Source organism: Panthera leo, chromosome A1 (assembly GCF_018350215.1).
Source record: "Panthera leo isolate Ple1 chromosome A1, P.leo_Ple1_pat1.1, whole genome shotgun sequence".
NCBI lineage: Eukaryota > Metazoa > Chordata > Mammalia > Carnivora > Felidae > Panthera > Panthera leo.
The window spans coordinates 112,389,910-112,403,673 of NC_056679.1; the positions used below are offsets into that span (position 1 = coordinate 112,389,910).

At 46.8% G+C, this 13,764-nt stretch overlaps 1 protein-coding gene across 2 annotated transcripts in view; it reads left to right on the forward strand.

Moving 5' to 3' along the window:
• The window catches only part of SLC25A48 (solute carrier family 25 member 48), a 43,425-nt gene extending 30,499 nt beyond the window's left edge, over positions 1-12,926 (forward strand). Inside the window, exons 6-8 of one of the 2 annotated variants that reach the window (XM_042935733.1) lie at positions 1,449-1,582; positions 8,975-9,104; positions 12,202-12,926. In XM_042935733.1, the coding sequence (XP_042791667.1) occupies positions 1,449-1,582; positions 8,975-9,097 (257 nt within the window). In that variant the 3' untranslated portion in view covers positions 9,098-9,104; positions 12,202-12,926. Of the gene's footprint in view, positions 1-1,448; positions 1,583-8,974; positions 9,105-10,027; positions 10,615-12,201 lie in introns of those variants that run through there. The other variant, XM_042935742.1, reaches the window with a different exon arrangement.
• Positions 12,927-13,764: the final 838 nt, after the last annotated feature.

A 13,764-nucleotide genomic window follows, 5' to 3' on the forward strand; every position in this document is an offset into this window, starting at 1 on the left:
CTGAGGGGCTTGGTGGTGCTGTGAGGGGGACGGGGTCGAGAGGTATGCAGCTAGAGCCAGAGCAGGGTGTGGAAGCCAACAGGGGGTTGCTTCTTAAGAAGGCTGAAAACGTGGCATGTGTGATGCTGTGGGGAAAGGTCTGGAAAGAAGAAAATCGTCGTTGCTCCTCCACTTCCTGCTTCTCCTCCCCCTCCTCCTCATTAGCTATGCTCAAAATTCAGCAAACACCTAACAAAGCCCATGTCTTAGCCACCAAACACCAGTGTCCAGCCCGCTGCCCCCGTGTGTCTGCGGCCTGGCCAGAGCCAGCTCCTACTAAGGGCTTAGCACTTGCCGACTGAGGACGAACAAGGCCCCATCCGCTCTCATTTCTGGTGAGAGCAGGTATGAGGGGCCTGGTAGGCAGACCTCACTTTGTAATACCCTCGCCCATGGGCTAAGGAGCCAGGGAATATGCCGGGGCAGCACCTGGACAGACTCCAGGAGAATCAGCTTTGTTATTCTGGCAGGAGTCAAGAGGAAGGGGAGGTCCAGAGGGTTCCCAGAGGGTCACGGGCAGGAGGCCATGGGGGTTGGAGGCTGGGATGGGCAGAGGGCCCAGGGCAGGCTAGGGCCGCTTTTGGGAGCTCCTGGGCAGCAATTACAAAACCTTGCAAACAGCTGCCTTGGACTTTGGCATCAGTTTGTTTTTCTCTTCCTGTCCACAAATGTGCCAATTTCTGTGTTTATACAATAACCTGGCATTCTTTTCCTAGAGTCCTTTCAAGTCACAAAGGTGCTCAAACTGCGGCACCTGAGCTTCTCCACCAATGATGAGCCAGGCTTGTGTGGTCCCAAGGCCTCTGTGTCACACCTCTGGAAAAGTCACAAGATTTCTAAAGACCTGCCCCCTGCTCTTTTCCATCTTTGGGCTGGTCCCTCCCTGGCAAGCAGCCTACCTGCAAGTGTTTGTTTAGCTTCTCTGTTTGCAGAGTCGCTTCTGTCTCTGGGGAGCTGCAAGCCTTCAGCCTCAGGCGTCGCTCTGGGCTCTCACCCTTGGTGTCCTGGAAGGGCGCTGCAGAGTATCGGTGGGGCCTGTTCCTGCTTCTCCAGTAAAAGCTGCTAATAAAGGCATCCACTTAGGAAGCTCTGGCTGTGGGCCTGGCACTGTGCTAGATGTTCACGTGCATCCATTTATTTGTCCTCACAGTAACCCCATGAAGATGGGTGCTGGTGCCCCACTTTACAGATGGCAGACCCAAGGCCTGGAGGAAGAGACTTCTGTAAAGTCCCACACACAGCAAGTGACGAGTGAGGTTCAGAGAAACCTTTGCAGCTCCTGACTGAACTCTTTCCACTTCCCCCAGCAGCTTGTTAAGCCTGTTAGTGGTGGAAATGGGCAGGGAGCCACATCCCCTCCAGATCCCAACCAGCCAGTCCCTGACACTTGTTTGTCTCTCTCTTTACAGGAGCAATTTCTTGGGGGACAGCGACTCCTATGGATGTCGTGAAAAGTCGACTCCAAGCTGATGGGGTTTATTTAAACAAATACAAAGGTGTCCTGGATTGTATCTCCCAGAGTTACCAGAAGGAAGGTCTTAAAGTAAGCCCCACAGTAGTCATGCGGGGTCAGTGTCAGTCCCTGGAAGGTGGGCCAGACGTTTGGGGGGTATATGAGGTTACAGAGAGGGGAATCAGGAAACTAAAATGCTCACAGTTACCATATCAAGCACGACTTGAGATTCTTGTCTCATTTACTCCTTGCCCCAGGCTGGTGGAGGAGACAGAGGTTCAGAGAGGACTAGTAACCTACCTGAGGTCACACAGCTAGTGCATGGCAGAGCCAGGACCTAGACCCACATCTGTGTGTCACCAAAGCTTCTCTTTCATAGGGATAGGCTGAGAGCTGCTTCCTCACTCACTGCTCAGTGCCTCACTCTCCTGCAAGCTGGGGGCCCCAGAGCTACCTGAGTCATCACATCTCCCAGTGTCTGGTCACTTGGTCTGTCTTCTCTCTCATCCCACTTGAGTCCTTACACCATCACCTCTGGTCTCAACTATGAGGCAGCCTCCAACATGGCCTTGTCTCCCTTCTCTTTCCTCTTCCCTGCACCCAAAGGGCTCATTTAAATCCATGCCCCTTCCAGTCAGCAGACTCGAGTTTAAAGGCAGCCTGGCAGCCTGAGCTGGGGGGAACATCCAGGCAAGTTGCTTCACTGCTCGGCCTCTGTTTTTCCAAGGATAATCATCCCTACCGTGAACAAGGGGGATATTTGTCAGTGAAATACAAAAAGTGCCTAGCTTCGTGCATAACACAGTATATTTAAAAAGAGTTACTTGTCATTGGCTTTAGTATTAGTAGTTTAATTAGTGCAAATGTCACTACTGAGCATTGGGTCTTTGCTTATATGTGTCGCATCCCCAAATATATGCATACGTATATATGTATACGTATACATATGTATATATGTATGTGTATGTATGTGGATGGATAAGATAATTTTTTTTTTGCTTCAATGAAGTACTGGAACTTCTCTGGAAACCTGGACTTCCACAAAGCCTCTTTTGTCTGCACATACATCTACTTGTATATGTATGCATACACAGAAACACACACACACACACACACACATATATATACACACATATACTCACATATATATACATATATGTGTATATATATGTTTATATATGTATACGTGTATGTATATATACGTGTATGTATATATACGCTTATGTATATATACGCTTATGTATATATACGTATATATATATATATATATATATATATATATATTGGGCTATATATTTCGTGTATACATATATATATATATATATATATATATATATATATATATATATATATATATATATATATATATTGGGCTTCAGTGGAGTGCTGGAACTTCTCTGGAAACCTGGACTTCCACAAAGGCTCTCATCAGTAGGTGACTAACCAAGGCAGTGTTCTCGAGGTGCTCCCAGACAGCAACTGAGGGGGCTGGAGCCAGGTCATACATAGGCTGCTGCAGGTTCCACTGACAGTACTGAAGTCTGTCTGCCTAGTACCTGATACACAGAGGGACAGAACTCTGGGGTACTTGACATGTGGTCCTGGATCCCATGACTCCTTCAGAGGCACCTGTCTTTGTGTATGGATGTCCAGTTTTTGTTGTTGAGGTGGGGTCAACACAGGGACGTCTTGTACTGCCATGATACTGACATTACTCTATGTATTTACTTTTATTGAGGTCTTTAGATCTTCATACAGCTTCAAGTTACTCTCTAGTGCCATTTCATTTCACTCTCCAGGAGAACCTTTGAATATTTCTTGCAGGATAGGTCTTGTGATAATGAACTCCTTCAGCTTTTGTTTATCTGGGAATGTCTTAATTTCTCCCTCAGTCTTGAAGGATAGTTTTGCTGGATATAGGATTCTTGATTGACTGTTTTTTCTTCTTTTAACACTGAATATGTTGACTACTGCCTTCTTGTCTTTCAAGTTTCTAATTAATAATCTGCTGGTAAACTTATTGAGGATTCTTTTTATGTAATGAGTTCCTTCTATCTTCCTGTTTTTAAAAGTTTATTATAATGTGTCTTGGCTTGGATCTCCTTAAGTTTATTTTGCTTGGAGTTGGTTAAGCTTCTTTGATGTTTATATTCATGTTTTTCATCAAATTTAAGAAGTTTTTCGGAAGTAATTTAGGAAGTTTTTGGCCTTTATTAAGGAAGTTTTTAGCCTTTATTACTCCAAATATTCTCTGCCCCTGTCTCCTTTTGCCTTCTGGGATGTCCACAATGCATGTATTGGTTTGTTCGATAGTTTCCCACAGATCCTTTAGGCTATTTTCACTGTTCTTCAATCTTGTTTCTATTTCTCAAACTCAATAATTTCCGTTGTCTTATTTTTAAGTTTGCTGATTCTTTTTTCTGCCTGCTCAAATATACCTTTGAATCCTTATTGTGAATTTTTCATTCCATGTATTGTATTTTCAGCTGCAGAATTTTTGTGGGTTTTTTTCTGGGTTTTCTATTTCATATTGATGTTTTTGTTTTTGTTCATATATTATTTTCTTGGTTCTCTCCACATTTTCGTGTAGTTCTTCAAGCATCTTTAAGACCCTTGCTCTAAAGTCTTTGTCATGTAAATCTGCTGTCAGGTCTTTTTTAGGGACAAGTCTCTTGACTTATTTTTTCTTCTTCTTTAAATGGACCATACTTTCCTGTTTCCTTTGAGGCCTTGTTATTTTTTATTGGAAACCTGACATTTGAATCTAATAATGGGTTAACTCTGGAAATCAGATTTGGTGTCTTTTGTTATTATTTTTGTTGATTGTTACATTTTTGTAATTGTTTTAGGCGGTCTCTATGCCAAAGATCAGCCTGAAATGTAAACTCGAGGTCTTCTCAGGTCTTTTCTGAGCCTTTCTCTGGGTATGCACGGTTACTTTCTAATTTTCCCCATACATGCAGTTCCTTTTTAATGTCATGGTCTATAATGTCTATCTCCCAAAGAGGAAAAAGAGAAAAACGAAGGGGGAAAGGGTCATCAGCCAGAGGAGGAAGGGTTTGCATCAGTGAAACAATAATGACTACCTCCCTGTTTACACCTCTGTGATCAGAAACAGCAGTCAGTGATCAAAACATAGATCTCTAATATTTGGAGAACAGGGTCCTTATTGCCCACTCTGGCTTCCACAAGCTATGTGTGCAGGTTGCTCCTCCAGCGTACATCCAGCTGCCTGCCACAGGTCTGGGGGTGAGGGAGGGGTAGCTGCTACCTTGCTAAGAGCTAAAATTGGCTGCACTTAACCATATTTACTGTGCAAACCTTCTCCTGGAAGTTGTAAGGATTCGCCAAACTGTAGAATTTCAAAAAAGTTACATCAGACGGATTCCATCAGTGCAAATTTTATCTCGGTAAGGAAACAGTTGGCTGGCATTTCCTATTCTGCCACCTTCCTAGAATCCTCACCTCACTTGTCTTTTGTATTATTTTAGTAGAAGCACAGTTTGTGATTCAGTCAACTACAGAAGGACACATAAAGAGACATTCGCATAGGATGCTTCTTTATTTGAGATACTTTGCTATTAATTATTAATGTTTCAAAAAATTCAAGTTAATGTATCAAAATATTAATGTTATAATTCTATAAAGTCTATAGAGGCTAAATATATTGCTGATATTATTTCCTCCAAAAATTACTTTGCTCTGTTAAAAACAAAGTCTGGGAAGGCAACTGAGGTCAGATTATAGATTTCTTAATCTCAGTAGCATTTGGTTCAGTTTATATTCAGAGACAGGTTTTAAACAGAGGCAGGCGTATTTAGCTTGATTAACCACTCATTGACTGAAATTAATTTTTTTAATTTTTATTCATTTTAAAAATGAATAATATATGAACATAGGAAGCTTCAAAAGGTAAAAGATGATATACTGTCTAAATGTCCCTCCTTGGTCTTCAGTCTTCTCTCAAAGATAATCACTGTTATGAGTTTCTTACAATATATTCCAAAAATAGTCACAGCCAGTGTGAGAATATATGTGGATAGGTATATTTATATATGTTTGTATTATGTGTTTGCATATAAACAGAAATCGTAACATGAAGAAAACATCCCACACAGTCCTGGACAGTTGGGTTGTCTCACAATCAGATTTCTGGCAACAAGAGGAATGACTTTTCCTGGGGCCTAAGGGGTGTCCCCAGTGACAGATGGCTGTAACACTGGCTCTATGGGCCACCCACTCCCAAATAGTTTTTACTGCCATTCACTGAGGCATGGTAAGCCAGCCTGTTCCCATTTTACCATGGAAGAAGAACTCAGTGAAAATAAAGAATTAGAATGGAGTAAAATAATGATGATGGTACCCATATCTGGTAGTTCTTTGCAACTCACTTAATGACTACCAGTAAAGCATTCCCTTTTTGATAGAGGGAATTAGAAGTCTAGGACTTTGGGGGCATTCCCAAATCAAAAAAGAAAGCTCTGGAACTTTTGGGTCTACTCTGCCTGCTGTGATGATCGTCATGGGCCACATGGGCCGTTGCTCACACTTGGAGAGCTACCATCTGAAATAAGGAGGCCAGAGGAGTGACTTGGCATCTTTGAGCTGCACAGAGAGGGCTGTTGTTGAGGGGGTTTGTGATAGTGGATTGAGAGAGGTGGAGGAGGAATATTTAGGCAGTCTCTATGCCTCCCTAAGGAGAGGTGGAGAAGAATATTTGTAGGAAGAGAAGTTTCCTGAAGCACCAGAGTTGATTGCCCTTTGGTTCTGCCATCCGGGGACTGGAACCCTCCCTCCACTCTAGGAATCCCTCACTACCACTACCACCATCAGCCCTCTTTCAGCTTGGAACTGTTTCCTTTTCGCAACAAGGAATTTGTTCGTTCATTCGTGTGTCCATCCATCCATTCATCCATCCACTGATTCCTTTAGTGAGACTTATAACAGACCCTCTGGGCCAAGAAAAGCATTTGACGCTGGGAGTTCCAAGGTGTAGATGCTGAGGGTTCTAAGGTGTGGATCTGAGTGTTCTTAGGTATAGATTCTGGGGGTTCCAAGGTGTAGATTGGGGCTCCAAGGTGTGGATGCTGAGGGTTCCAAGGTATAGATGCTGGGGGTTCCGAAGTGTAGATGCTGGAGTATAGATGATAAGTTCTGAGGCAAACCACACTGTAGCCCTGCTCTCACTGCCCTGACTGGGATTATTAATGGGGGTACAGACAAATTATGGGTGGTTAGGGACAGTGTGAGAAGTGCTGTGACAGCAGAGATACTGAGTGCACAGAAGACAACGGGCCACAGTCCAGCTTGGAGTGCCCATGGGAAGACCGCTAGAGGTATAGCCAGGTTTGGGGAACATTCCAGCAGAGGGAGCAGAAGATACCCAGTGGTGGGAAAGAGCTGGCTCCTTAGAGGAATGACAGGCTGTTAACCTACCCAGAATGTCAGGTATAAGAGGCAGCCCAGATAAAGTGCAAGGCCAGAGCAAAGGGGTCTTGGCAGGCCAGAAAAGGGTGTAGACTTGACACTGGGCAGTGTGGAACTATTGAGGCTTCATGAGGACTCAGTCTGGTGGTTTTGTATTCAGAAAGCTTGGGATAAAAGCCACCAGGTGTGTGCTTTGCCATCTTCGGGCCTTACAACAGAGCAAACCATAGCTGCTGGAGGGAGGTCATGTCCATATGTCTGAAGAGTCCCATGGTTCCCTCAGGGCCCAGCACTGTGGGAGAGGAGATCCACATTCCAAGCTGGGCCCTGCCTGGCTCAGCCTCACAGAACAGAGTCAAGCCCAGGCCCACAGGGGAGTGTCTGTTGCACCCAGCATGGAATTTTCCTCTCGGAGCTCGAGCCAGTTCCTTGCTGTTATTCAGTCACTGTGGGTGAGCTTGGGGAATTCCAGAAAGGTTAGACGTCAAAGAGCAGCCCTGATGTTAAAGGGTCCTCCTTGCCTTATGCCTGCATCACTCCAGGGTTTGGCTGAGCCACTTGCTTACCTGTGGGGGTCCTTGTCCATCATCTCCCTTCTCTGTGAGGGTCAAAGCTTCCCCCAAGTTCACAGAAGCCATTCTCTCCCCTTCACAACCAAGCTACATCTTTCAGGCTGCCATGGAAGGCCACGGTGCAGGTGCCTCTCCTGCAGAAAGACATCCTGACATCCTGACCAATGACAGAGGCCTGTACCTACCCTGAAACCACAGTGCCTGACAGCTGAGAAAACTGGGGAAATATAAAAGGGCTGGATTTCTCCTTCCATAAAATTACAGTATCAGTTCTATTTATTACACTTGGTAAATATACAGGGGTCAGATAACAGGTTTATATCATAGGCTTGACAGTTCTTGGGTCCTTTATGCTTGAGTAGGGCTTCCTTTAGATGTGTTGTCTAGGGAAGACATTTAAGGACCACTCCTCCCCACCGCACCCCTCACCAAATCCCTTAGCTGTTCTTATCACATTCTAGATTATATTGTAATTATTCCCAAATGAGGCCTATCTCCCCGCCCCCAGGAGGTTTTAAACTGGGCAAGGGCTGGAACTACATCACACTGATCAGATCTACTCAATGGGAAGATTCAGGGAGGAAGTGAAGTATCTTATCATATGCCCTAGGGATGGAATACAAATACCCTGTTCTTGTATAAAAGGCTGAGTTAAGCAGCTCATCAGTACAGGCCAGGCCAGGACTCCTCCGCACTTACACTAATGATCTAAGGTTGAGTACCACCCTGTGTAAAGATGGCTACTGATGATGATGATGATGATGATGATGAAGATAGTCAACAGGTCCATGGCAGGTACTGTACAAGCGCTTTAAGAGCTTCTTCTCATTTATTCCCTCAACAGCCATATCAAGTCAATAGTATTATTACCCCCATTTTATAGCTGGGAAGTTGAGTTCTAGAGACTTTGCTACTTGCCCAAGCAAGAGCTATTAAATGGCAAAGCTGTGTCTCGACTTCATGCCTAGTGTCTGAAAAGTATGGCCTGAGTTCTTCCCCACTCTGCCCCTTGGGGGACATCCTGTCAAAATGGTTGGTCCTGACTGGGTGCTCTGTCTACCATTGCAGAGTGAGTGGAGTGCAGAGCTCGGATTTCCAGGTTCTAGAGAAGTGTGTGTGTGTGTGTGTGTGTGTGTGTGTGTGTGTGTGTGTGCGCGCGCGTGCGTGCGCATGCACATGTGTGGGGGTACATACATGAGAAATAGCAGCAATTAAACAAGTGTATGTGGGTGTTCATGGTCAGCAGCTTGCCCACAGTATTTAGTTGTATGTATACCAGGCCTGGGAGGAGAAACCCCATCACAGGTGACATGGGTTGAGACAGGAGCATGACTAGGGGGCATCCGGGGTGGTTTTCGCTTGTAAGGACCCTTTGAGCTCTGTGGGGTCCAGCCTGGGACAAGTGGGCAGCATCCCCAGCCTCTCTCTGCACCTGCAGAGGGTCCAGGTCAGTCCCCTGTGATAACGTTACCTTCTGCCAAAGGTGTTTTTCAGAGGCATCACAGTGAACGCTGTGCGTGGTTTCCCCATGAGCGCCGCCATGTTCCTTGGGTATGAGTTCTCGCTGCAGGCAATCCGCAGGGACCATGCCGTGACTAGCCCCTGAGCGCCAGGTCAGTGTGTTTCCTTCCCAGCCCGTTGTACCTCCTGGGAGTTTGACACTGTCTTCTTTGCCATGAACACGTTGTGACTTTCTGAAACATCCCTGCCATTTGTTTCCTCTCTGATCCGTGTGAGTTCTGGGGCCACAGTGGCCAACCTTCTTGTCATCAAAAAGCCCTTCTGAAATGCTCGCCTGTGACTGGTGGTGAGCTGGGTGCTCGCGAACTGAGATGGGCACAGAATTTCCCTGTTTATAGTAAGCTCGCCCATCTCTTTTCCCATCCAGCAGCTTCAACAACCCTTGAAGGGAAGTGTGTTTCACTTTATTATACAAATTCAGTGGCCCAGGCCCAGAAGTGAGGCCTTAAGTTAGAGTGTCCACCCCCTGCCACAGGGCACCATCTCTCCATCTTCCTACTGGACTCATATCGTGAGTCTGAGAGCCAGCAACGGGCTCCAACAGCCCTGGAGGACAGCCTCTGTCCTTGTTCCCTGCCTCCCCCCTCTTTCTTTCTCCCACTCTCATTGCAGAAAGATCACTACAGCCCAAGGGATCTAAAAAAAGAAACCTGACCAAGTGACTCCCTTAGTCACATACCCTCAGTGGCTCCCCATTGCCCTTTAGGTAAAGTGTTAGTCCTTAACCCGTCATCACCAGCACCCTAAAATAATTTTCTCACTCTTGCCTCTGGATCTTTGCACATGCTGTCCCTGCCTGACACCCTCTTGTCACACGCTTCCTCTTGTCCTTGGCTTTACCAACTCCTCTCTGTCATCTGGGCTTTGGTCAAGAAATCTCTTCCTCCAGGAAGCCTGCCCCGATGCCTCCGCTAAGATGAGTTGTGCCTGCTCTAGGCACTCCCCAACAGTCCCTTCTCAGCCCCTACCACATCCCCTTGCATCATACCTGCTGATGACTCTCCTCACTCCTCAGCCAGCGTGCAGTCCTGGGAGAGCTGCCACTGTTTCTCCGCCTCTGTGTCACTGGTGCCTCACGCGGAGCCCGACACCCAGATGGCCCCTCAGAAACATCACTGAGAAGACGGGCAATCAAGTGCCAGCGTCCCCTCAGCTCCTCCCCTTCTTTTCCTCCCTGTTTCTCCTTCTCTGGCTCCACACTGGTGTCCTGCAGAGCTGAGAAGACTAGGTGGAATGAGTCACTGAATTTTCTAGTCAACAAGAAACCATTTTGCTTCAGCCTTGGCGACTACAAATTCTCTCAAGAAGGATGGCTTTTGTCAGAAAGCTCTCGCAGTCCTCTCTGCTGCCTTCCCTGGGCCAGCAGAGGCCTGCTAGCATTCGTGGACGGGCCCAGACCCTAGACCCAAGGGAAGGGTGTGATGGATCAGGCCAATGAGACTGAGCCCAGAACAAGGCTTAGAATGCCGGCTTCATCAGATGATTTAGCTTTTCACTAAAGCACCCACATTCACAGCTCTCCCGGCTTTTGGCTCTCTCTTACAAAAGGAAAAGAGTAGTAACACATTTTGCATAATTAAACGTCTTGAGTGGGTTTTGTCCAGGGCGAGGAAGAAGAACAGCCTGGTTCTTAAAGCTTTGCTCAGATATCAGCTGCTCTCCACCTTGAACAGGTGAAAATAGCTTTCAAAAGAAAAAAATCCTGTCATAAAATCCGTGCCTCTTTATTGCAGAAAAAATAGAAAATACAAACAGAACACAAGAAAATAACCTATTTTCTGCAATATTTTGTAACTCATCCTTCCCATTTAATAGTTCAAGACCATTTTTTCCATGTCATTAAATATTCAGCAGCAAGGTGGTTTTTGTGCCAAGACCTGGCAGATCCCAGAGTGGCTGGACGCTTGCCCGAGCTGTCACACCCGGCAACTTGTGACCGCCCTGGTGGTTGGCTACTTCTGGAGGAAGGAATAAGTTTCTAGCAAGCCAAATTCTGACCATCCTGGATTTAGCCTTTCAGAGCAGCGACCACCCCAGTTGGAAGCCGCCCTTTCCGGAAGTACTCTCACGGTACAAGAGGCACAGATGTGTGTCAGCCTTGCCTCTGCTGGAGTGAGACAGGAGGCTGTGGCCCCCCGGGTGGAAGAAGGGGTTTCCCAATGACTTTTCTGGAGCCTCATCTTGAACAAGCCTTCAGTTTGTTTCAACTTCCTGCTCTAACCTAACAGCCCCAAGGTCCTTTATCAAGCCCTGGATTGGAATTTGCCGAGTAGCTCTGAGATCATGGGCAGGTCCGCTAGGCAGCAGCAGTAGCATCTACTCTTTGAAGACTTGGAAACCACTGCCTCCCTTGTGGTCTAGACTGGGGGCAGAGTGAGAGGTGGTGTATGTTAGAGAACTGCAGAGCCCTACGGTCCCTAATCGGTGGCAGGAGGGTGCCCATCTTGAGTCCCTGGGTGCAAGTGGTAGGATGGCATGGAATGGTTTCCATTGTCTACACTCCATTGGAGCAGCGTCCAAACCACAGTGACTACGGCCTCCTTCCAACAAGCAGGGGCAGGGGCAGAGCTCTCCCTCAGCCCCCACCAACTCCCGTGGAGGAGGAACACTTCACTTTCATTTATCCTCTCCCCCAATTCACACACATGAGTGAACCAAGGACCATGGCAAATCCAGTAAGTGGGGCATGAGGTCATTGTTTGGGATGCGGCTAGTTTGACCTGTTCTCAGGGAGTACCAGACTCAGACAACATGAGAAAGATGACCCTGGGTGGTAGAAGTGGGGTCCCAACCCTGGTCAGAAAGTCAGCTCTTAGGTTTGTTGGAAGCCCATGAGTCCAGCTGGGCCATCCCCACCGTCCCACCAGGATCTCCTATCCCAGAAGCTTCCTGGAATAATGCTGGTCTGCCTCCTGACTTGACATTCTTGCTCCACACCTCATGGATCTACCTTTAAATCCTGGAAAGTCCATTTCCCAGGAAATAAGATACATTCTTCCTATAATACCTTTTTTTGAGCATTTATAGATGACCTCAGACAACCTCCTAGCCCTTCACATCTGCCCTCATGGTGATGCCCTGCCAACTCTTGCTTCATATACACAGTTTTCCCAATGGATTGTTGACCCTTAGATCCTGCTTGATAACTTGGGTTTGATGAAAGCCTTATTTTTCATCCTTTTCCTCTAGGGCCAGCGTCACCTGGCCAGAGCTGGTGTCCTCTGACCAGAGCCTCTTTTTGCTACAAGTTGGTGCTGGAGGCATGACATCTCTAGACTCCTCAGTAGTGAACTTAAGAGAAAGAAGGCCTCTCTTCCACCCGTGCTGTGGGTCAGGTGGGCCCTCAGCCATCGGTGCCAACCTCAGAATCCCTTCTTTCCTGAGGACTCTGCTCCTTACCTCCCAGCTGCGGCCACTCAGCTGCTGCCTGGGAAGGAACTGTTGGACCATTGGACCACTGACTGACCACCAGCTATTTCCGATCTCCACTGGCCCCAATACAAAGCAGGATAAGATTGGCCCTGTCCCCATGCCTGCTGTTACACTCACTGGGAGCTCATGGAGGAGCTCAACTGCATGTTTCCAAATAAAAACACTGAAGACCTCTTCAGGTCATTACCGAATCAGATGCTTCTGCCTGGCTTCCACAGGATACTGGCCACTCTCGTTCTTCCCTCTGTTTAGATCTCTATAGATGGTGTTGGCCCAAAGAACCCGCTCCACACAGGTGAGAAGAGAAACCAAGGATGGCCGTCATGCTTCTTTATGCCCTGCTGCCTCTGGTGGGCAAGGAGGGCACCTGACTCCGGTGGCACTTGCTGACGGGGCGCCTCAGAATGGTGTTAGTGAGCGTGCTGGGATGGGCATTCTCTGGGCCTTATTTCCACACGGAGAACAAAACAAAACAAAGTACTTTGTCCACAGCCTGGTTTCCAGAATGGTTTCATTATTCTAAATGTTCTCTCTCACTAGAACCATGTAGGAAGTCCATTGCTCTTTTGCTGTCCTGTGGCCTGTGTCCATGACGCCTCTCTCACTTTTGTGCCTATGACAGGCATCCCTAATCAGTCGTAGAGGCTTTTCCTGATGAGCTGAATGCTACTTCAGAATCCTCAGCTTAGGACCCTGGGCAGCCATCACCAGTCAGTCTGAACTGGCGCACAGATTAATCTGCCATTCTTAGCTTACATCCCAGTGGGGAAAACATCCTTAGATTATTTTTCTTTCCCCTTTGAAAGTGTCTTCCTTGATTTCTCTGTTCCCTTCCACTGCTGTACAAAAAAACAGTCCCCCAATGGTTCTCTTGGCTGATAAACTGCAGAATCACCACTTGGTGGCAGCAGAGGTCAAGAAAAGCCTCCACAGATGTCAGCTTCTGGTAGCTTGTGACCATGGTCCTCAGCGGTGAGAGCATCTGAACTCCATGACGCTTCTCTTCTGGTTTTCTGGATCTCACCATCTCCCTTGTTGTGGTCCTTCTTCTTCTCTGTGGTGGAACGAACCTCATACTAGGGAGAAATATACTTTAGGTTCCAGGTCCAGTCTGTCATTGGCTACCTTCCTTCGTGATCTTGGCAAACTTTTGGCCGCTCGGGGCCTCAGTTATCTCATCTGTAAAGTGGGAGAATTAACAATAGGTCCCCATTATTTGCCTTCCAGGGCTTTAGTAAGAATCAAATGCAAACAGGGTTTTGTAAACTGTAAAATAAAACACACACACACGCTCACACACACACTAACAGGAGTTAAAGA